At 45.3% G+C, this 24,010-nt stretch overlaps 1 protein-coding gene across 10 annotated transcripts in view; it reads left to right on the forward strand.

The window, feature by feature from the left end:
• SLC4A5 (solute carrier family 4 member 5) overlaps positions 1-24,010 on the forward strand; it is an 81,616-nt gene that overhangs the window by 19,651 nt on the left and 37,955 nt on the right. For 7 of the 10 annotated variants that reach the window (XM_037027221.2, XM_037027217.2, XM_037027224.2 and 4 more), the window contains exons 2-6: positions 174-303; positions 18,661-18,821; positions 19,532-19,759; positions 21,055-21,150; positions 23,414-23,469. In XM_037027221.2, the coding sequence (XP_036883116.2) occupies positions 251-303; positions 18,661-18,821; positions 19,532-19,759; positions 21,055-21,150; positions 23,414-23,469 (594 nt within the window). In that variant the 5' untranslated portion in view covers positions 174-250. The remainder of the gene's footprint in view (positions 1-173; positions 304-18,660; positions 18,822-19,531; positions 19,760-21,054; positions 21,151-23,413; positions 23,470-24,010) is intronic. The other 3 variants (XM_073211227.1, XM_037027219.2, XM_017668718.3) reach the window with 1 other exon arrangement.

A 24,010-nucleotide genomic window follows, 5' to 3' on the forward strand; every position in this document is an offset into this window, starting at 1 on the left:
CCACATCCAGCCTAGAGAGGCTTGAGTCTAACTTTGCTCAGCAGCTGAATTTGGTTTTACTGAAATAGGAAATACTTTTCCCTTGTCCTTGGCTCCTGCTCCACCTCAATCGGCCTCACAGCCCTCTGCCTCCCAGGGGACACGCAGCAGCCCTTGCTGCCCTCCTTTTGCAGGCTCTCCAGCTGCTGAGCAGCTCCAGGACATCCTGGGGGAGGAAGATGAGACTCCCAACCCCACCCTCTTCACGGAGATGGACACTCTGCAGCATGATGGAGACCAGATGGAGTGGAAGGAGTCAGCCAGGTGAGGCGGGGCCCCCAGGAGGGAGGTAGAGGGGGGCCTCCTGGTACAGCCTGCCCAGGCCTCAGCTGAGCTGACCCTCCTGGTGGGAGGGACCATCAGCCAGTGGTAACTGGCACCCTGAGTTCTGCTGGCATTCCTGGCCCCTGAAGACCTTCCTATCTGCCTTCATTGGTATCCAGACCTAGGTTGGACACTAAGGAGCAAACAGAAATTTATGACTTTGTCTTTTTCTTTGAAGAAATTAAAATCCAAGTGAGAAGGTAGAACAGACATTCATGAGACCCTGATGGACTAATACAAGGGCATATGTTCTTTAGTGTCAATTGGTTCAAACTAAATGCTGTAGGAGAAGGGAAAGCATTAAGGGGCCTGGAGTGCTTCCTGGAGGAAGGGGAATGTGTGCTACAAAAAAACCTGATGGAGTGGTCCAGTGGGCCACTGAATAAAAGGAACTTGGCAGAGTCCGAGGCAGTACAGGCAGAATGGAGCTATGGAGGCACACATGGAGAGTGAGAGGTGTGTGTTTAGGGGCAGTACAAGGAAGAGAAGACCCGGAAGGCTGGAGGGAAACCCCATAGTGAGGTTGTGGGAGCAGAGGGAGGCTCAGGGTAGGCAAAGTGCAGGTCATACCCAGAGCCTGGGACAGAGTGGCTTCTGAATTGACCTAGACTGGTCAGAGCCTCAAGTGCTGCCAAGAGCCTGAGAAGGAAGGATATGGTAGGAGGCAGCAGGAAGAGCTGGTGAGAGGACATGAGGGACACTGGAAGGAAGTTGATTAAGTCTGGAACACAGACCATATGGATGGTTCTCAAGTGTTTTTTTGTATTAGCATCCCACCCCACCCCCAAGCCCCAAGAAAAATTTAATTGTAGTTAACTTTATGAGATTAGAATTTGATTTAATTTATTTCTAATGAGAGAAACTAAATACTAAGGAATAAGATTTTGTCAGGTGGAGTTGAGCTTCGGGGTGCCCTAAACCAAAAAGTAATAGCTAACTTTTTCACTTCGCTAATAACCACATTTTGCCCACTCAGGGCTGATATTGCTCCAGGTAAGAGTGCACAGACTAATTGCCACCTGTGCCCAGGACTGGCTCTGCCTGGGGGCCACTGAAACACCCACAGCTTGGCAGCTGCCCAGCCACAGCCTGGCTCTTCCATCCCACCAGCCTCAATCTCCTGGGTTTTGCTCTGTAGAGCAACGGGGAGAAGGTTTCAACACCCCCATGTTTTCCCACTCCCATCTCTCCTGGAAGAAAGGCAGTAGGGTGACTAGCAAATCCCTGCAGGCCTCATGGCTGGGCCCAACCCCCTGTCTGGCAGCCATTGAGTGGCTTCTTTTCAGACCATTCAGTGTGCTAAACAATTACATAGACCTTGCTATGTGCTGAAGGATTCAAAGGCTTATCACATTCAAGCTGCATAATGACCCTGAGGAGGTGGGAACTATTTTTATTCCATTTTGTAGATGAGGATACTGAGGTTTCGAAGAGCAAAGAGCTTGCAAGAGTCAGAGCATACAGGTAGCTGAGGATGGATTCTAGCCCAGGCCTGTCTGACTCCCCACCTTGAGGGCAGATGCCCTTTGTCATGCCATTCCCATTTCTAAGCCACCTCTTTCCCCTTCTTCCAACTCCCAGGGACTCTGTTTTGATTTACATGGGAGGACATAAGTCTAGAGGCAATTCTGCTGGGATGGGAGATATATGGGGACAGCCATCTAGGGCCAAAAAGAAAAGGGAGGACATTTTGAATGACATGGTCCCAGTCTGGGCTATGCTGGCTTAATGCTTCTGAGTGGTTAGTGCCTCCTTAGGCAAGTGCCTTTCTTGTCCAAGGTGGGAAAATAGAGAGAAGGAAAGTTCAGAAGGGCCTTCCCAGAGGCCCACCAGGGAGAGGGTGCCTTCTCCCAACCCTGGGCAAGGTCTGCCTCTAGAACGCCTGGCCTCAGTTGCCAGGACCAGACACTCCATGAAGGCCTGTCACACACACTGAAAGAGCCCTTGATGAAAAGGCCTTCAGAGACCTGATTGTCTATTGCCATAGACATAAAACCCAGTTTCTAGGCTTTCTAAGTATGGATCTGTAGAACCTTCCACACTACAGACCTCGAAGTGAAACTAATAAACCATTGATGATAATACTTCTAGGAGGCTCCTCATGAAATATGAGGGGGGCTGACAGTTACTGTCTGCAAGCTGGGGGGCTTTTTGAGGATAGCAACTAAAGAGGCCCTGGAAGCACCTCAGCATAACCTGAGTGGACCTCAAACCAAAGGTGAGAAAAAAGTGACTAGAAGAAGTGGCGTTGGCTGAGCCCACTCCAGGCAGGTCTGAGAGAGGAGCAGCTTCAGAAACAACCTGGGGGCAGAGAGCAGTGGGAGGAGCTGAGGGCCTCCCCACCTAGGGCCCCTTTCTCCACCCTGGCCTCCTTTAATCTCTGTAGCAACTCCACTGGGTTTCCAGCAAACAGAGGCATTACACGCAAGCCTCTGGAGAGCTCAAAGGAAGGGATGGCCAGGCAAACTGCAACAGTGGAGGTGCCTGGCACCAGGCCTGTTTGGGGCTTGTCACCCTTATGAAAAAACAGGAGACATTTCCCTCAGCTGACAGACTGTGGGATCTACTTGGGGATGCCAGAAGTCTCAGAAGCCTCCAGAATCCAGAATCAACAAATTCTAGTGGGTTCCAGGCCCCCTTAGAGTAACAGGAAAGAATAATGGAATAATGGGAGTGGGGATAACACCTCACACAGACACTCAGGCCCTAGGAGGGTTGCAGGTCTGTTCCCACATCAAGGGGTTTAGGGGAGGGGACCCTTTAATAAAAGTATTTACTTTGTTGCAGGGGTGTTTGCTTTATTGAGTTAGGAGATTAACAGAGTGAAAATCTCAAATCTGCCAGGAATTTTCTCTGGCAGTGCTTTGTCGGGTGTTATTAGTTTGGAGGATGTTTCAAGCCCTTGGAGGAGTCACCCCTGGACAGATTTAAATGGCTCTTTAAGCTCACTCAGCCCTGCGCCGTATGCATGATGGGGACTGTGCGTGTGGGCATCATTCCTAACGTGATCAATGCTAGTAGGTCAGGCGGTTAATCAGATAGATTTTTATTAGCTCTGTCTCTTTAGCATTCCTGGCAGGGAAATGCAGCTGGCTGGCTGATCTGACCTTGCCTGAAGGGAGGGCTGGGTCAGGTGGGGTGGGGTCAAGCGACCCTCTCACTGCAAACGGTTCACCCAGAATTCTTTCCTCTCTCAAGCCCAGAGTGGCTGGCTGCAGGAGAGGGAGGGAAGGGGAATGGCCTGGGCTGGAAGCTGCCCAAGTGTGGAGGGCCCTTTGGGGTTACTCAGACATAGCCGGAGCTTGGAGCCTTCCAAGAGCTCTGAAAGCAAATTCCAAATCCAACCTGCCTCTGATCTCAACTCTAAGCAGACCAAAAGCGTGAACTTGCCAGAAGGTTCTTATGAGACACATATGCTCTGAGAACATTCCAACAGTGACCAGGAAGGGGCATAAAGAGGGACAGGAGAAGTGGGTCAGCTTAGCTGGGTCAAACTGGATAAGCACGTGCTCAAAAGCCCTAAATGGTTCTCTGCACTTAGGTGAGGATGTTCTCACACTATACATAATGGAGAAAGCCTGAACTTTGTCTCAACCCTGAAACTGCTCCCACTTAAGATATTGTAAAATGCCCTCCTAGGATCATTTCCTCTCAGTCTGAATGCACCCCCAGCCTCCTGGTCTTACCACTCACCTAGGATCACCCTCATGGGGCCAGAGCTGCCTGCTTGATGTATAATACCAAGCAGAGTAGGAGCTAAGAGCCCTTAGCATAGAAGTCAACAAACTTCATTCTTTCAACTACTAAGTGTTTACTTCTTAGTAAATTATCTTTAAACCCTGAGGCCAGGTGCTGGAGATACAAAAATGAACATGGCAGATCCTTCCCAGCTCACTTGGGGCATGGAGGTGAGTGACGAGGCATTTGGTAGTGGGTGCTGTGAAAGCACAGTGGGAGCACCTAACCCAGGCAGCAGGGGTCCAGGAAGACATGTAGGAGGAAGAGGTGTTCACACTGAGTCCTGAAGGGTCAGAGTTAGCCAGGAGATGGGACAGAAGGGTCCCTGCAACAGGGAAAACAGACACCCAGAGGAAGGGGCCACAGTTCCCTGTGGATGGACTCTAAATTGAGGAGCTGACCGTACAGGTCCTGTGCAGGCCGTGTTGTGGATTTTGAACTTGATGCTCAGAGCTTCAGAGGACCACTGAGGCGTCTGGGGTGGGAAACGGGCAGGATTGTCTGAGAGAAATTACTCTGGCTTCAATGTGGAGAATGTACAAAAGGAGGCAAGACTGGGCCAGTTAGGAGGCTGGTCCAGGTGAGAGATGAGACCGTAAACCGTCAAGATGTTGGCAGTGGGGGTAGAGAGGAGGGGTGGATTTGAGACGTATCTTCTCAAGCATATAATTGTGAATATATGTATATATATATTCTTTTTTTCCTTTTAAATATACTTTAGTGTTTTACTGAACAGTTTTAGATTCACAGCAAATTCTTAATTTACACTTTAGTGAACAGTTTTTAGATTCACAGCAAAATTGAGCAGAAGGCACAGAGTTCCCATATGCCCCCTGCCCCTACACATTGATCACATTGATAGCTACCCCTCCCCCCCTTATCAACATCCTCCATGAGAGTGGCACGTTTGTCACTATTGGTGAGTCAACACTGACACATCATACTCACCAAAAATCCATAGTTCACTCTTGGTTATGTACCTTCTGTGGGTTTGGACAAATGTATAATGGTGTGTATCCGCCATTATAGTATCATATAGAGTTTTTTCACTGCCTAAAAATCCTCTGTGCTCTGCCAACTAATCCCTCTCTTCTCCCTAATTTCTGGCAACCATGGTCTTTTTACTAGATCTGAGACATATCTTAACAGGTAGAATTGACAGGACTTAATGACAGATGACATGCTGGGGAGAAGGGTAGCTTCCAGCTTGAGTAAGTGGGTAACTTGCAGCAGCAATTTAGGAAATACAAGAGGAATAGTGAGGCTTTTTTGTGTTGGGTATTTTGTTTGGTTTTGTTTTATTTTGGGGGAGGTTGGTGATGAGTTCCATTTTGGACATCTTATGTGTGAGGAAACTCCAAGTAGAGATGCCCAGCAGGTCGTCCTGTAGACTTTGAGGTCTGGCATTCAGTGGAGGAACATAGATCTGTGAGCACCTAGATGGAAATCAAACCCATAGAAAAGGTAAGGCTGCCCCAGATCTGTGAAGTGAGGAGAGCGCTCAGGAAGACTAACCTTTAAGGGATGGGCAGAGAAAGCAGACCACACTGGATACTGAAAGGAACAGTCAGAGAGGCAGGAGGGAAACAAGAAGAGGGCTGTGGCCTGGAAACGGGGGCAGGGAGTCATTTATGACAGAGGGAATGGCTGACAGGTCGGGGAAGAACTGAAGAGAATCCACAGGATGAGAGACACAAACAGTCTCCAGGGAGGCACAGGGCAGAGGGTGGGGAAGAGAATCAGAAGGACCAAAGTGGGTTCAGTTGGACAATTCTTCCAAGGAGCTTGTGAAGGGCAGGTGTTAGAGAGGAATCTTGAGGGGAACGTGAGGTTAAGGGAGGTTTTGTTTTCTGTTTTTGAGGGTGAGAGTCATGTGAGCATACTGAATGCTGATAGAAGTGTCCAGATGGAAGAAAGTGGTTTAAATATGCAAGAAGCAGAGAGGAGCTGCTGCTGGCTGGAGGGGGCAGGGCCCTGGGCAGCCAGGGAGGCCCGCCCCTCTCCCCCTGCACAGGCCTGAAGGCACACAGGGCAGGGTGGCTGCAGCCAGGTTTGGGGACTCCCAGCAGGAGTTGGGGGGGCAGTGATTTGCAGACTGGTTTCTCATTTGAGGCTGGGGGGAGAGGCAGGGCTGATGGGAGGTGGTGCACATTGCCAAGGGGTCCTGAGGTGGGCAAGCAGCTCCAGCCGGCTGCTACCCTGTCTCATTGCAGCAGAGCCGTGGATGGAGATTTGTAGTCAGGTGAAAGTTTTTAAGGTTGTTTAACTTTGACTCGATGCTTATCTACTGATCTGAATAATCATCCTATTTGTCATTATCAAGTTGCTTTCCCTCCCCCTCTACTAGTCAGGAGTGATACCAGACACTATGCCAGGCAAGTGGAAAAAAGTCATTTCATATGAATCAGGAGCTGGATCAAGTCCCAGGTAGAAGTGGGCAAGGTTCCCCTAGGCCTCAGAGGCCCTGGGTCCAGCCAATGTTCTCACCTGTAAGTTATGAAAACACAGACTGGGGGCTGTACTAGCGGCATTTGTCCCCCAGGGACTTAGTGACCACTAGCAGTTAGTGTATCTGCCTGCATGAGACCTAGCAGACCAGGAGGGGTCACCTTCAAAGTCCACACCCATAGAGATAGCCAGTGACACAAGGCTATCACCCGGCAGACTTGGGACAGAATTAACTGGCCAGTGAGGATTAGAGAAGTCTAGTTAAGTGAGGAGAGATGGCAGAACTCTTCCCAGATGGGGCATGACTGGCTGGCAGACCCACAGCCCTTAGGGCCTGCTCAGCAGAAGGGATCACCTCCTCCTAACTGAGGACATCCTTGTATAGCTCCCATAGTTGCTCCAGTCAAGAGGGGAGAAACCCCACCATCAGACCACCTTGCATGCCAAGATCCCAGTTGATTTATTCACATGTATATGTATGTAAATATGTATGTCTAAAATAAATATATGTATTTTTAACTTTTAAATATCTAAATATATGTTTAAATTTTTACTATGGAAAATTTCAAACATAAAAAGTAGAAAAAACAGTGAAATGAATCCTAGGTATCTCTCACCCAGCTTCATCAATGAGTAATATTTGTCTATCTCCACCAACTTTTTTGCTTGCTTTTAGGGATTTTGTTTTGTTTTTTTGTTTTTGCTGGAGTGTTTTAAAGACATTGTAAGCATTTTAGTATACATCTTTATGAAATTAAACTTCTTTTTGTAAATACAACCACAGTGCCATTATATCTCCTAATAAAACTGAGAATATTTCCTTCTCAATTTCAGATATCCAGTCTAGAGTCAAATTTCCCTTATTACATCAAAACCATCTTTTTACTGTTGGTTTGTACAACTTAGAATCAAAACAAGGCTCATATATTGATTTTGGTGGTTATATTTCCATCTTGAACTGCCAGAGTCTGGAGATGCTGAAGGAATGGTCCTCCCTGAAAGTCCTTTTGGCAGGAGCTTGAGGAGGGAGCATTGGCAGAATATGGGGTGACGTCATGGTACCCAGGGATGGTCAGAGCTCTCAAGGTCTGGACCTGGGAAACCTGTCTTTTTCCTCTGCTTCTGGTCTCTGCCTCTCTCTAGGCATCTTCTTTACTTCTCTGCAGCTGGATTCCTCTGCTTGTCCCTGACCTTGAACATTTCTCAGCCTCCACATTCACATCTACTCTACTCAAGTGACCATCTCACACTGCAAGGCTGTTCCTTAATCCTAATTCCTAATTCTTCAAAGAGATTCTGCTTTGCCAACTTTGGTTGTCCCATCACTGTGTCCCAGATCAGAATCAGAGGGAGATACGGGGAGGGCAGGCCATGGCTTGGGGAGCACATCCCCACAGAGGGCAGCAAAGCGGACACCCCAAATATGTCTTTTACAAAAAAGTAGTGGTGAAGATATGCCCTTTTGTAATCTATTCTTTAGCTTCAGTTGTGCTGCTAATGCCAAGCAGACCTTTCAGAATTCTTCAAGCAGCCCATGAGATTATAGGTGGTGGAGCTGTGCCAATCCATCCCCCTCTTGGACAAGCACCTCTGAGATCACCCCTGTCTTTGTACCTGGATGTTGATGATATCACTACAGTTCTGCACCAGTTCCTGGGGTGGTGAAAAGTGGACACTCTAATCTGTGGGGCTAGGGGACCTTTGGAAAGCTTATCTTATCCACACTTTTTTTTTTCACACTAAAAAATATTTTAAGGGCTGTTGTGTTAGGTTTTATGAGAGAATTCAAACGAGTAAGGTATGAATCTGTTCTCAAAATGCTTATGCTCCAGTGCAGGTGTCAACAAACATTTTCTATTAAGGGCCAGACAATAAATATTTTAGACTTACTGCCCAGATGTGATCTCTCCTTCCTTTTTTTCTTCTCCTTTTTCTCCTTTTCTTCCTTTTTTTTAATAATCCTTTAAAAATGTAAAAGCCATTCTTAGCTAGCTGGAACACAAGCTGTAAGTCACTTTAGCCCATAGGGCATTTTTTGGCCCCTGATCTAGTGTAAAATGCAGATGTGAACTCATATACACAGGTAACTAAAACCCAGGGCAGTAGTGGTGAGAGCTCAGCTCCTGAGTCTAAAGACTTGCCCTCAATCCCTGTCTGATGTGAGTTACATGACCTTGGGCAGGTTCCTTATCCTTTAAAGTCTCTGATCTCCTCACCTGTACAATGAGAATGGTAACAGATTTTCCTTGTGAGATCTATTTGAGGATTAAATGAGATAATACATGTTAAGTGCTTAGCATAGTGCCTGACACTTAGAAAGTGCTCAGTGAGCTTTGACCACTGTAATTTTTATTAAATGCCAGGTAAAAATGACACAAGTGGGTTGGGAGTCAGAGGAAGGAATGGTCTTTTCAAGCTGGGCCCTGAGGAGAGTGTGTCACAGAGAAGGTGGCCTTTGAACTAGGCTCTGAATAGCAGAGGTGGAAGAGAGAGCATCCAGGTGGAGAGAGAGCCTCTCCTGAGAGGCAATGAGGCCTGGACACACAGACAAGTGGCCCTCATAGAGGTTTGGTTCCAGAAGCCTTTCCTAGAAGGCACCAGTTAGGAATTTACCAGTAGCTTTGTCTGATGGCATTCACTTAACTGTGGGGTCCCCCTTGCCCATGAATGAAGACATGATGTGCGGCAGGACCGAACCTTCACCAAATGCATGAACTTGGGAGCAAAGCCCTGACCCCCATTCCAGTAACACAGCTCCTGGAATGGAACACCTGTTTCCCATGCCCACCAGCTCACCACTGGGTATACTTCTGAGAAATGGTTCTCCAGTAATGCCTAAATTGTACTGCGTAACAACGGCCCTTAGAGGAGACTTCTATGCTGGCAAACGGAAAGACTTTCAATCACAGGGAGTTAGTCAGCCATGGAAGTGTGTGAGTTTCATTCCAGAACAGTCTAAGACAAAAGTCCCCACCTGTCTGGTTCCAGTCTCAGGCAGATCTCATTTGCAGAGATGGAGTATTCTAGACATTTTATCTGGAGTCTACTAAACATTTGTATCACTAAGCTAATGTGCCTCATTTTGATTCTCTTTCTGATGATAATTTGGCTCTTCCTGTATGTCAGCCTATAAGAAGAGAATGCAAGGGCTAGAAGATGAGAGTAACTAACCACTAATAACTGTTGTAAATCTCACTGTAAATTAAATAAATTGGCTTTTGGGTTTATACATCAGTCCTTGTCAACTTGGTTAGCATTAGTCAATATCCTTGGACCTAATCATCTCTAGGACAAATAGACAAATTTCTGACTATGGTCTGCAGTGGATACCCCAAGAGGCCTGTGGGGCCTTCCTGATGATCATCAACCCATCTTGGTACCATCTAAACTTCTGAATATGCATGTTGACTCTTGACCCATGTCTGCCCACCAGTCTCTACACTTTACAGTCTTTCAAATTAGCTGTCAAGTTTGGTTTGTGTGCATACTTACCATATGTGTAGTTTTAATCAGTTATACAAATAACTTTTTGCATTATTTCATGTACATATTTTAATGCATGTGCTTGTCATTATGCAGTAAGAATTTGCCCAATAAATTGTAGGAATGGGCAAGAATTTGCTTTTGAAAAACTTTCTTCTCATAAATCATCTCTTGGTGTCTCTTTCAAAGACTGAACCTGGGGAGTATCTGCTGGTTCCTCAGACTTCTCTAGGAAAATTCTTTATTGGCCCGTAAGAAAATTAACACTGGCCTTTGGCTTCTGCTGGGAAATTCAGGGTGCTGATACGACTCATTGTGAAGTTAAATAGCTTTGCTGGTTAATGGGAAAAACTCATATTCACATTACTTTTAAGAAAGGAATCTGTTAGAGTCACAAAATTTACTAACAGGCCTGAGTCAGAAAGCAAAACCAGCAAGTCTTGATGTTTTGTAACTAGTACATGGAAGTCAAATCTTTGGACAATGGGCAAGGGAAAGTTGCAGAATAAAGTCCACAAGGCCTTCTAGAGTATCACCAGTGTGGGTGTGTACTCACAACTTTTTGGTGAGTAAGCTTAGCTTCATTTAGGAAACAAATTCACACAAATGTAAGTCTTAGATGTTTAGAGGCAACATAACTAACATTGAAAGCTGTATTCTTTAGGAGATTTCATTTTTTAAAAAATCTTTAAATAGAATGTCCTAAGGAAAGTTTTTGCAAACAAATTAAGATGTTTATTCAATCACAATGTTTAATCCATTATTCTTCTCTAACCACACATAATGGCCCGCTCATTGTTTTGTCTTCTCAAAGACTTGTGTCTTCCTTTTAAAAAGTACTGATGTCTGATTCTAAGGCCCCTGAGATTCTGATGTCAATGGTCTGGGGTTCAACCTTAGATGTTGGAATTTGTAAAAAGTTCCCGGATGATCTAAATGCAGCTTAAATTGGAAGCTGCTGATGTACACGCTAGCCAGGGCAGGGCCAGTGGGATTACAATTTCAGTCTCCATCTGAGGATGGAACTAGAATTCAGGTATCAAGTTTTCATCCCTTTCCAGAGTCTAAAAGGAAATCCTCCCTCTTCTCACATCCTGTGGTTTGAGCATTGGAAAACCTTGGCTGTAGCTGGTAGCTTGTCCGGTGATGCTTTCTACTGCTCTTGGTATTAACTAAATAGCAACTTCCTCTAATTGTATCTATGACTGAGTTACTAGTTACAGAAAGGCTCAGTTATGAACCTTCTGTGGGTGACAAGAAAACTGCTTTCTGTGATATGTGACTCTTCAAGGTTCTGTTCAGCTCCATCCCAGCTGGGAGAGGGGTACCTAGCTCCTGCCCCTGCCCTGGACAAAATCCCCAAGAGTTCTTTTCCAGCCTGGAGATTTTCTTTCCTCTTGACCTGCTCCTCTAACTTTCATTCTCCACTTGTTGAGACTGACTGTGTTATAAAGTCACTTTGGAATGAGTTGCTTGGGATTACACATTAACCATTTATTGGGCTTGCAAGAGTTTTTAAGCCTGGCCTTGGTCAGAGGCTTTTTAAGGAGCCCATTCCTTTATTCATTCTGAAAAGCAGTTCAAAGTTTTATTATGGAAAATTCAAATTTATATAAAAGTAGCATGTAGTAGAATGATCCCCCCCAGACCCACCACCCAGCTTCAATGGTTACCATCTAACTCACGGCTAATCTTGTGCCTCTGTCTCCCACCCACACCCCAGACACATGCTGATCATGCTGACACAAATCCCAGATACCAGATCATTCCATCTGTAAAAATTTCAGTATGTGTCTCTAAAAGATAAGGCCTTTTCCTTGCCCAATTTTTTCATTGGAACTTAACATAAAATTTGCCATCCTAACTATTTTTAAATATATAGTTTAGTGGTATTAAATACATATATAATTGGATGACCACCACTACCATCCATCTCCAAAGCTCTTTTCATCCATAAAACTGAAACTCAGTGCCCATTAAATAATTATTCCTTATTTGCCACTCCCTCCAGCCCCTGGAAACCACCCTTATACTTTCTGTTTCTATGACTAATGACTATAAATGCCTCCTGTAAGTGGAATCATACAGCGTTTGTCTTTTCTTGACTGGATACTTTACTTTGCATAATGTCCTCAGGTTCATCTGTGTTGTAGAATATGCTCAAATTCCCTTCCTTTTTAAGACTCAGTAATATTCCACTGTATGTATGTACCACATTTTGTTTTTCCATAATCCACTGGTGGGCACTTGGATTGCTTCCAATTTTATCTTTTGTCAATAATGCTGCTATGAACATGGCTATACAAATGTATCTTCAAGACCTTATTTCCCACTGTTTTGGGTAAAAGGCTCTTTCTTTTTAACACAACTATAATACTACTATCACATCTAAAAAAATGATAATAATTGATAAAAAATGATAAGGAAATAATTCCTTATTTTCATGTAATTATCCATATAGTGACTGTATTTCCCAGATTATTTCATATTTTAAAAAGTATAATTGGTCCACACATTGCAATTGAGGGGTATGTCTCAAGTGATTTTTAAATCTACAGTTTCCTCATCCTTCTTCCTTTGCAGGTGTTGCTAAAGAAACTGTATCATTTGTGTTATATGGTTTTCCACATTCTGGACTTGTTAATTGCATCCCTGTGGTGGTTTAACATGTTCCTCTTCCCTGTATTTCCTATAAAGTTATAGTTGGGTCCAGGCTTGTTGATTTCTGTCTGACTTTTTCACAAGACTGTTCCATAGATGGTGGTGACCTTTGTATGTCTGTGATGTTACTACACTATGATGGTCATTACTTAGATCATTCTGAGTATTATAAAACATACTTAAATGCCATGATTGTTGAGCTCCCTTTCCCAGTCATTTGCTCATAGCCAGACTTCCCCCAAAGCAGTCATGAGTTCTTGCTACCTTCAAGCAGAAGACCATAAGGGGAACCAGAGGAAAAATCAGGCCCTGTCCTCAAGACGCTTGATGTCTATTTGGGGAGGCAGATATATTCTAACACACCCAGAAAACATAATTGCCTACAATTAATTATTATTTTTGCCTCTGAGCCCCAAAAGTCAGGAACTTCACCTAGAACAGTCTGTAGCAGAGTTGTCTGGGTCCCGCCCAGATATTCTGATATAAATTGGTCTAGGATGTGACTAGACATCAAGATTTTAAAAGCATCTAATGTTTTTATGTGCAGCCAAGTTTAAGAATCATCATCCTAGGATAGTGGTTCTGAAAATATGGTCCCCAATCACCAAGCCTCAGCGTCCCCTGGGTTTATGTCCAGATTCCTGGCATTCCTCACCCTCCACCCCAGGCCTACAGAATCAGAAACTCTGGGGTGGGACCCAGTAATCTGTATTTTCACCAGCCTTCCTACTGTTTGTCATGGGAGAAATAAGCAGGATAACTAGGAGAGGCTTTGTAGAGGAAGTGGTACTCTTGCTGGGCAGTGGAGAAAGAAAGGGTCAGATCTGGAAAGGAAAGGAGAGAGTTCATTCTACTGTATAGACTCACGCTCCTCAAAGGTGATCTGCAGACCAGCAACCTCAGCATGCCTGGGAATGTGTTAGAAAAGCAGAATGTTGGACTCCATCCCAGTCCTGCTGAATCAGAATCCTCATTTTAACAGTACCTCCAGGTGATTGTATGCTACAACATTGATGCTACAAATAGTCACACAATTATGTAAAGAGGAAACTGACAAAAGAAAAGATGCTCAAAATCACTAGTAATCAAAAGAATGCAAATGTAATACAATTTTTCAATCACCAAATGAACAAAGGTGAAAAAGAATGACAATCCTGGAGTGTGAGGGACTTTGGAGAAATGTGAGATCTGCGCAGTGGTGGAAACGCACATTGGCACAAACTTTCTAGAGAACAGTTTGGCAATATGTCACACACTTAAAAATGTGCATACACAACAATTCCACTTCTGAGAGTTTATCCTAAGGAAATTATTGAGCAAGAGCCAAGGATATTCAAACCAGTCTTGTTTATAATAAAGAATAATTAGAAATAATCAATCTCCACCAAGTGAGGATTATTCATATCAATTATGGTCCATTTATACAATGGAATACTAAAGAGCATTTACAATGATATGAATGCTTATAGACACCTGTGGACATGGCGTCCTTAGATATTATGTCCTTACAGTGGCATTAATGTAAAATAATGTGCACATGTGCATTCATGCATACAGAGATCTACAATGCTGGTCACTACAGTGCTAGTCATCAGCCATGGGGTCTTCTGGCTGGAGAGACTTGTATGCCTTTACTTTCTTATTTTTTCATTGTTTCTAAAATTACAAAAGCAGTGTTTTTAATTTTCACATTAATAGCTAACACTAAAAGTGTGCACTATGTGCCAGGCACTGCTGTAGTTGCAATTTACCATTATTATTCCTGAAGAGAACAAAAGTGATGAGAGATTAAGCAGCTCACCCAAGGTCCACAGCTAGGAAATGTTGGAGCTGGGATCCAAAACCTGGTCATCTCTTCACAGGCTGCACTTTTCCTATACTGATTAACCCAAAGAGAGTGAACGTCTCTCAAATCCTTCCCCACTATCAATCCCACTCTTCTCAGAGGGAACCGTTGTTAACCCTATGACACGTATCCTTCCAAAACTTGCTTGGCATTTTCAGATGCATGTGCACAAACACACGGATATATGTGTGTGCTTCTTTTCTTTCTAAATGGGATGGTATATTCTATCCTGTTAGTATGCACAGTTCACCCTCATACTTTTTACCTCAGAGGGGAATCCTAGCATGGACAGAGGGAATGAATGTGACCATGCCCTACTGAAAACTGGCAGTTTCCAGTTCTTCATCCTAGCAGACACAGCTGCAGTGAACCTCCCTGTATATACACTACTGTGTGCAGATGTGTAATAACATTCCTGTGACAATTTCCTAGAAATGGAACCACTGGGCCAAAAGACATGTACACTAAATGTTTCAAATGGCTGCTCAATTTCCCACACCAAGAAGGTTGTGCAGCTACATTATATACATATGTACAGTATATATACACATATACTATATACACAGTACACAGTGTGTACATACATATACTACATAGTACAGTGTATACAGGCTGTACATACATATATGCAATACATACATACATACCTCCACATGTTTCCGCTAACACTGGAAGTTATCAGTCTTTTTCATTTTTGCCAATATGAAAAGTGAAGAATGGTGTTTCTTTCCTTTTTTATTAAGATATCATTGATATACACTCTTATGAAGGTTTCACATGAAAGACAATGTGGTTATTACATTCACCCATATAATCAAGTCCCCCCAAAGCCCACTGAAGTCACTGTCCATCAGCGTAGTAATATGCCACCGAGTTACTACTTGTCTTCTCTGTGCCACACTGTCTTCCCCATGATCCCCCCCACACCATGTATACTAATCATACTACCCGTCAATCCCCTTCTCCCTCCCTCCCCACCCACCTTTCCCACTCTTCCTCTTTGGTAACCTCTAGTACCTTCTTTGAGTCTGTGGGTCTGCTGCCGTTTTGTTCCTTCAGTTTTGCTTTGTCATTATACTCCACAAATGAGGGAAATCACTTGGTATTAGTCATTCTCTGACTGGCTTATTTCACTGAGCATAATACCCTCCAGCTCCATACATGTTGCAAATGGTAGGATCTGCTTTCTTCCTGAATAGTATTCCATTGTGTATATATACTGCATCTTCTTTATCCATTCATCTACTGATGGACACTTAGGGCTGCTTCCATATCTTGGCTATTGTAAATAATACTGCAGTAATCACAGGGGTGCAAATGTCTTTTTGAATATGATAAATTATTTTCTTTGGGTAAATTCCTAGGAGTGGAATTCCCAGATTAAATGGTATTTGTATTTTTAGTTTTCTGAGGAACCTCCATATTGCTTTCCACAGTGGTTGAACTAATTTACAATCCCACCAGCAGTGCAGGACGGTTCCCCTTTCTCTGCATCCTCACCAGCATTTGTTGTTCCTTGTCTTTTCGATGTTGACTATCCTAATTGGTGTGAGATAATACCTCATTATGGTTTTAATTTGCATTTGCCTGATAATTAGTGATGTGGAGCACCTTTTGCCATCTGAATTTCTTCTTTGGAGAATTGTCTCCACCCATTTTTTAATCAGATTATTTGCTTTTTGGCTGTTGAGACATCTGAGTTCTTTATATATTTTGGATGTTAACCCCTTGTCAGATATGTCATTTACAAATATATTCTCCCATACTATAGGGTGCCTTTTTGTTCTACTGATAGTGTCCTTTGCTGTACAGAAGCTTTTTAGCTTGATGTAGTACCATTTGTTCATTTTTGCTTTTGTTTCCCTTGCCCAAGGAGATGCATTCAGAAAAAGTTGCTTATGTTTGTATTCAGGAGATTTTTGCCTATGTTTTCTTCTAAGAGTTTTATGGTTTCATTACATACATTCAGGTTTTTGATCCATTTCAAGTTTAGTTTTGTATACGGGGTTAGACAATAATCCAGTTTCATTCTCTTACATGTAGCTGTCCAGTTTACCAACACCAGTTGTTGAAGAGGCTGTCATTTCCCCATTGTATATCCATGGCTCCTTTATTGTATATTAATTGATGAGAGTGGTGTTTCATTTGCAAATGTCCTTGATTACTAGTAAAGTTGAACATCTTTTCATGTTTATTGGCCATCTTCATTTCTTTTCAGAATTGTTCGCTTTTCAGTTGGGTAATTTCTTATTGATGTGAAGAAGTTTTGTTATATTTTAAATATCAGTCCTTTGATGTCCTGTTTGTTGTAAATATTTTCCCAGTATGCTGCATTTCTTTGAAGTTTGTCTTATATTGTCATACAGAAATTCTAGTTCCATGTATTTTCATGTAATAAAAATTTGTCCACTTTTTTCCTTTATGGTTTAGCCATCTTATTTAGGAAGTCCTTCTCCACAACCAAAAATACAAGAATACTCTCTTGTATTCTCTTCTAGTATACTTATATTTTTGTTTATAGATTAAAAAAAAATAATTTACTCATTTTAATTGCAGGAAAATATACATAACATAACTTTACCGTTTTAGACATTTTCAGGTGTACTATTTAGGGGCACTGAGTACATTCACATTGCCATGTAACCATTACTATCATCCATCTCCAGAACTCTTCATCTTGTAAAACTGAAACTCTGTAACCATTAAACAGTAACTCCCCATTCCCCCTCCCCCAGCCACAGATAACCACTATTCTACTTTCTGTCTCTATGAACTTAACTACTCTAGGTCCCTCATATATTTGTACTCATACAGTATTTGTCTTATTTCACTTAGCATGTCTTCAAGGTTCATTCATGTTGTAACATATGCCAGAACTTCCTTCTTTTTTAAGGCTCAATAATCCATTATAAATTTATTTTTATGTTTAGACTTTAATCCATGTAGAATTTAATGTTGTGTTTGGTAAGAAGTAGGTGAAAAGTAACTTTTTATTTTTAGGTTCAACATCTTTTCAACAATTCCTCTATTAAAACCCACGTTCTCATGGGGGCCCAAGCCTGTCCCTGGACTGTTGTCCCATTGATTCCCTTTGTCTATATTTGGACTGGAACCACACTGTTTTAATTACTCAAGATTTCCCCCAAGTTTTTAATGTCTGCTAAAAGCACGTCTGATTCCCATTCTTTGGTTTTAGACTTCCTCCAACCATTCTTAGACATTTTTCCAGAGGAACATTAGAATTGGATAGTCATGGTCCAGAAATACTCCTTTGGGATTTTGATCGGACTACCTGACGCCACCCCCTAATCTAGGGCTAACGTCTTACTGAGCTGTGCTAGCTGACCTTGCTCTCCTCCCCCACATGGTGCTGCATTCCATGGGGAAGGTACAAGCCAGTGCTTCCTGTGCCCAGCTGCCCAAGGCCTTCCCACTTGGCCCCCTCCACCCAGCCTATGATTCCAAGGCTTCTAGAAAGGGCAAATACCTACATACCCTTGGTTTACTGCTTTTCCTTTCCAGATGACATTGGATTTTAACCTGAACTTTTAAAACCAAAATCCAGAGTGGATGCATGGAAACCTCAGACCCTGCTGCAGAAGTCATGGGGAAATTATTTTTGGTCAGGGAACGCTTTTCCTTCTCCTAGCAAACCACACCCCACAAGGCAGACCACTGAATACACAAGTGACCAGCCCGGGTAACCAGGTTCCAGTTGACACTTTTTTAAAAGTTACATCATTACTATAGTATTTTTATAGCATACCATAAAGTTCCCTCATTTTAAGTGCAGTTAAATGATTTTTAGTAAGTGCACAGAGTTGTGCAACCATCACCAAAGACAAATTGGGATCATCACCACCCTGAAAAGATCCTTCATACCCATTTATGGTCATTCTCTGGATGTCACTTTGCCCTGAACATGACAGTGTCAGGAGGAGTGGGTTCAGAACACAGTGTAGGGTCCCCCTGTGAACCACTCTGCATGTGAATCTAGGACCAACACCCCCACAATGTGTATAGCATGACTTGCAGGCCAACACCGCTTCCCTGAGAAGACCTGGACAGGTGCTCCTCCCAAGGGTACTAGCCATGCTGAGCTCCTTTCTTAACTCTTGCAGGTGGATAAAATTTGAAGAAAAGGTAGAGGAAGGAGGCGAACGCTGGAGTAAGCCCCATGTGTCCACACTGTCCCTGCACAGCCTCTTCGAGCTCCGGACGTGCCTGCAGACGGGAACAGTGCTGTTGGATTTGGACAGCGGCTCCTTACCACAGATCATAGGTGAGGCCGGGATACTGTGTCCCTGCCACCCAGGGCGGCCCCTCCCACTGCCCCAGCCTGGTGCTCCCCCTTGGTCTGCAGGACACACCCACCCCTAATGCCTGACTGATTCTGCAGAGGGCAGGCTTTGGGTAGGATGCTCCAGAGGCATTGTTGTCGCTCCAAGGTTCAGTTCCACAGAGAGTGCCAACAGAGGGAAAACTCATCCTCTGAAATGCCATCCACAGTGCAGCAGAAGGGAGAGGGGCCTCTTAGCAGGGCCAAAGACACCTGTTGCCATGGCAACCAGTTCCTTGTCAGGGTAAATGAATCATCATGCATCTTTAGGAAATTAGCCCTCATTTAGTGGAGTGGTGAAGGGAGGGGATGGCTTGCCTTATCATCCATAAAACTTTTGAGAATTTTGTTTTAGCATGTTCAGTTTTGCCAGAAGTATTTTGCCCAAAACACTTTTCTAAAAAGAATTCATGTTAGGATTAAAACCATTTAACAGAGGACTTTTGTGCATCTCAGGGTACTTTCATTACTTTTCACAATATCACTGAAAGAAAGAGCAGAGAATTCTACACACATGCTCGCTCGCACAGCCTTTTGCATATGAGGAGGCTGAAGGTCTGTGGCGTGCCCAATTTTCCATAGTGTGTGGCAAAGCCAGAACTCTTTCCACGTCCCTGCCTCCTTTAACCCACTCTTAATCCCACTCACAACAGACGGACCTGAAGAGCTGTACACCCCTGGTTGCTCTGCCCCACAAGGACAAGGGGTGCTTGTTTCCCACTCAGATGGTGTCATTGAGAAGCAAATCGCGGACGGCCTCCTGCGGCCGGAGCTCCGGGAGAGGGTCAGCTACGTCCTCCTGAGGAAACACCGCCACCAAACCAAGAAGCCCATCCACCGCTCCTTGGTTGACATTGGGAAGTCCGTCTCGTCTACCACAAGTGAGTCAGGCCTTTCACTGGCAGATGTGGGGGCTGGTGTCCGGCCCTGGTGCCTGGGTGAGCCCACCTCAGTGGCCAGAAAGCCTTGGCAATTTAGAGACTTCCTGGACTTCATGGTCTTAGAGGAATTGTGAGGTTCTGGGCATCCCTCAGCCTCCTTCTCTGGCAGGCCTGCAGAGACCCCAGCCACACCCCAGGGCTGTCCCCACCAGCAGAGGGGAACCATTTCTAGGAAGACAGCTGGTTTTCAGCCTGGGCTGCCCATTGCAGTCACAGAGAGTAGGAAACCCATCCTAAGGCTGCCCTGGAGAGTTAGCTGCAATTGATCTGGGATATGGCGTGGGAACAGGGAGTTTAGAAAGCTCCCCAGGAGATTCTCCTGTGCAGTGAGGGTTGCAAAATGCTGATAGAGATGGAATGTTTATGGAAAGACCTGGAAAGTTTCCCACCAAAGCCCCAAGAAGAGCCAAGAGCCTTGAGAGAAAATAAAGCATCTCAAGGTGGTAGAAGGAGCTGAGTTCACCTCAAAGGTGCCAGGGCTTGTAAGCCTGGAAGCTGTGTCATTCTGATTAGCAGAGGGTGGGCCAATGGGGAAAGTGGATTTTTCCATGCACACATCTGGCGACTGCAGCCCTCCCTCTTGATATCCCAGAGTTGAAATGCCCAGTCACTAACCTTACTAAACCTGTCAAATAAATGCAGTAATCAGAACAAAGTTGATAAGGTTGTTAAATAAAGAGCCTTGAGGAATCTCTTCAGAGATTGTTTTAAAATGGAAAAGGTTGAGGATGTCATAGTATCAGCAGGTACAAACTCGGCATTACTGTGTCCAGGCACTGCTCTGCGTGCTCCACATGTGCTAACTCACTCCATCCTCACAAGAGCCCTGTGACTAAGGACTGTTCTCATCCCCATTTTATAGATGAGGAGCCTGAGGCACAGAGAGGCTAAGCTACTTGCCTAAGGTCACACAGCCAGTAAATGGTGGAATCAGGATGAAGCCTGTCCATCTACACTACCTGGTGCTTATTTAATCAACTATATATCTAGCTCACTGTCAACAGTACAAATATTATCTCCATAATCTTGTTCAGACTGTTAACTTCCTTCAAAATCAAAATCAATATCAAAAAACAAAACAACGGAAACACCCTTTCTTGCTGGAAGGGGAGGAGATATGTTGCAGCCCAGCGTTATTTGGATGAAATGACTGTAAATGTACAGCACACTAAATGGAGTGGCTGCCCCACACCAGCATGGCTGCCCACACCTAGTGCCTTCTGTCCCACCTCCAGATCGCAGCCTAGCCCGGAGCCCCGCACCTGGTCCAAGCCTACACCACTCCACCGAGGACCTGAGGATGCGGCAAAGTGCAACTTATGGCCATCTGTGTAAGTGTGTTCTCTGCCTCTGGACTACAGCTTGCTCTGGCTGTGGCAGCTGTGGAATGTCAACTTTCATAGACTCATAGGTGGAAGAAGGCAGATTTCACAGATGAACCAGCCCAGGGTCTGTCCAGAATTCTCAGGACAGGCAGCAGAAGAAACCCAGCTTTCACCTTAAAAGTGGGCTGCTCTCAGGGAAAAAGCAGCTCTAAATCAAGTCTTGGCATAATCAGTACCCAATCCTGTGTCCTATGTGCTAGACATTTTTTTCTTAACCTGTAACTTTGCTTCCACCAAAGTGGTCATTAGCACTGTTTGGTGAGAAGTCTTCCTTGAGACTGAATTAAAAGCAGGCTAGGTGCTTTCCCCCAGTACAGTCAGAGAACATTGCCATCACTGGATGACACAGTGTCACCACGGCGATGGGATGCTGGCAGGGTCACAGCCTTCTGAGTGCTGGGGATGGGGCAGGGGACTTGTGAGGTGCATGGTCACAGACAGGACTTTTCCAGGCAGTTTGTCAGGGGTGAACAGACAGGTGAGAAGTGAGGCAAAGAAAAGAGGAAACTTGGAAATGAAAAGAAAAATCAGCAAGAAAGTATTTTCCTTTAAATACTTTTACTAGAATGCCAAGATAAGAACAAGCACAGTCCAGGGGTGTGCTCCTGCCCAGGCCTCAGCTGTAGTCTTTTCAATCTGCTCTTAGCAAGCCAGGGGCCTCTTAGTCTCCCCTGGCCCTGGTTATGCCACCTAGGGATGCAGGAGGCAGCAGCCAGGAGGCAGGGAATGGCTTTGAGGCTTCGCGGCAGCTGTCTGCTCAGTTATTCATTGGGTATAAGGTTGCTCCTGTGCTGGACACTGCAGCGGTGGGACCTGCATAAAAAGAATGAAGAAGTGATTACAGCTCTGTGTGCACACTGCCCACCCCAACGTGGGACCTGGGAAGCTCAGAGAGGAGGAGACACTCACTTGAGTCTCGGGGAATACATAGTGGTTTTCCAGGAGCAGAGGGGAAGAGGAGGGTGTTCTAAACAAAAGAGAAACAGCAAGCAAAGGGAAGGTGCTGCAGAGGTGCTCTGTATTCAGGGAAATACCCCAGGAGCATAGAGCCCAAGGGGAACAGCATCAAACTGAGGCGTCTACAGAAGCAGTCTGCAGAAAGACCCAGCCTTTGTTCTGAAGGTAGTGGGACCGCTGAGATTGGAAGCAAGAAGCTGGGCCCATTTTCAGACTGAGAGACCAAGATTGGAGAGTCAAGGCCAAGATGGAGGTAGAGACAGGGGGAAGCAGGAGGTGAGTGGGGAGGCACAGGTGAGACTGGTGCTGGGACTTCTGCTCTGATTGCTAGTGGGTGGGTGGAGGGGTACTGAACAGAGTAGGGTGTAGGGGGTGTGCCATTTTGGAGGAAGACAATGAGTTCTGTTTCCCAGTGTGCTGGGTTCGAGGTGCCGGGTGGGGCTGCTCAGGGGAGTCTGGAGCTCAGGAGAGAGGCCTGGCCTTGAGACCCAACTCGCAGTGGCTGGGGCTGACCAAGAAAGGGGAGAAAGCCCGGAGGGAATGAGGACAGAGGAAGACCTGGAACCCAGCAGGAGAGGACGCTGGATGGAAGGAAGAAAACAGAGGCCAGGGGAGAAAACAGCATTCTGGGACCTAGGGGGCACCCGAGGCCACAGAAAGCCTAGAAGTAACAGGTCTGAGTGCGCCCACTGGGTTTAGCTGCTGCTGGGAAATGAGAGCTGAATTTCTCCTGCTTTAGTTGAGGAAGGAACCATCAGGCAGTTAAAATAATTCACCACCACTGTCCTCCCCATGGGGCACCCCGCCTTTCTTCCCTCCATCAGCCCAAATCCCTAGCCATCTTTATAGACTCATGTGGGTCCTGGAGGATGGACATGAAACTGGTCTTCCCTCCAAAGTCCAAGTTTATGACACATGGCAACTCACCTGAGTCCCTCCCCACCTCTAGGCCCTGGCTCAGAGCAGACAGCTTGGTCTCTGCCTGGCAGCTGGGGAGGAGGGGTAGACACCAGACTGCAGCAGACTGAGCCGTGCGAAGGAAGAAGTAAACCTGCCGTTAGCAACTCTTTTAAGAAAGCTTCCATTGAAGGGAAGAAAAGAGAGTAGAGGCTAGTTCAAGGCAGCTGTGGGATTAGGGAGAGGGGGTGTTTCCCTCTGGTTATGAAGACAGAGAAGCATTGTAGGGACCAAGAAAAAAGGACCTGTGAGAGCCTGGGTTCTTCTGATGGGCCTTTTTTTCCTTCCCTACTAGGTCACGCCCAGAGCAGAAGCATGAGTGATATTTCTCGCACCCCAAACACAGACCAGGTAGTAAAGCCCCTGCCCTTGGCTGCAATGGAGGGACAGGGTAGGACAGAGCCTTTGGTTTCAGGGATGGGAGCCCCTCTGGGCAGAACTCCACTCTGTGAGGAGCAGGAGTCCCCTGAAGGACCCAGGTGGGGGCTCAGGGTGGGGCTCAGGGCAGGGACTCTGCCCAGTGCAGCACTTGGGTATCGACTGAGCCCCAGGCGCTGGCTCTGTGCTAGGCCCTGGGGATGTGGGGGACAGAGAAGCAGGGTCAGATGAGGGGCCCGCTGTCCCTGAGCTTGGGATTTGCTGGAGAGAGAAGATCAGCACACAGTTTTACCTCCTCCATGACCCAAGGGCTGTCCAATACTGGGTCTTCTCCTCAGCAGGCAGGATAAGATCAGTTTTTATCTCCTGCCAGCTTGACTGAAACCCTTTTGATGAGATTGGAATCCTACAAACACATTGAGTTCAAGTTCCAAGGCCACAGCCAGAGAAACCTGTGACTGTGCCCCCTGAGGAAGCCCAGAGGTGGCTCCCCTCAGTTTCAACCCCTGCACAT

This window comes from Manis javanica, chromosome 1 (genome assembly GCF_040802235.1).
Source record: "Manis javanica isolate MJ-LG chromosome 1, MJ_LKY, whole genome shotgun sequence".
Taxonomy (NCBI): Eukaryota; Metazoa; Chordata; class Mammalia; order Pholidota; family Manidae; genus Manis; species Manis javanica.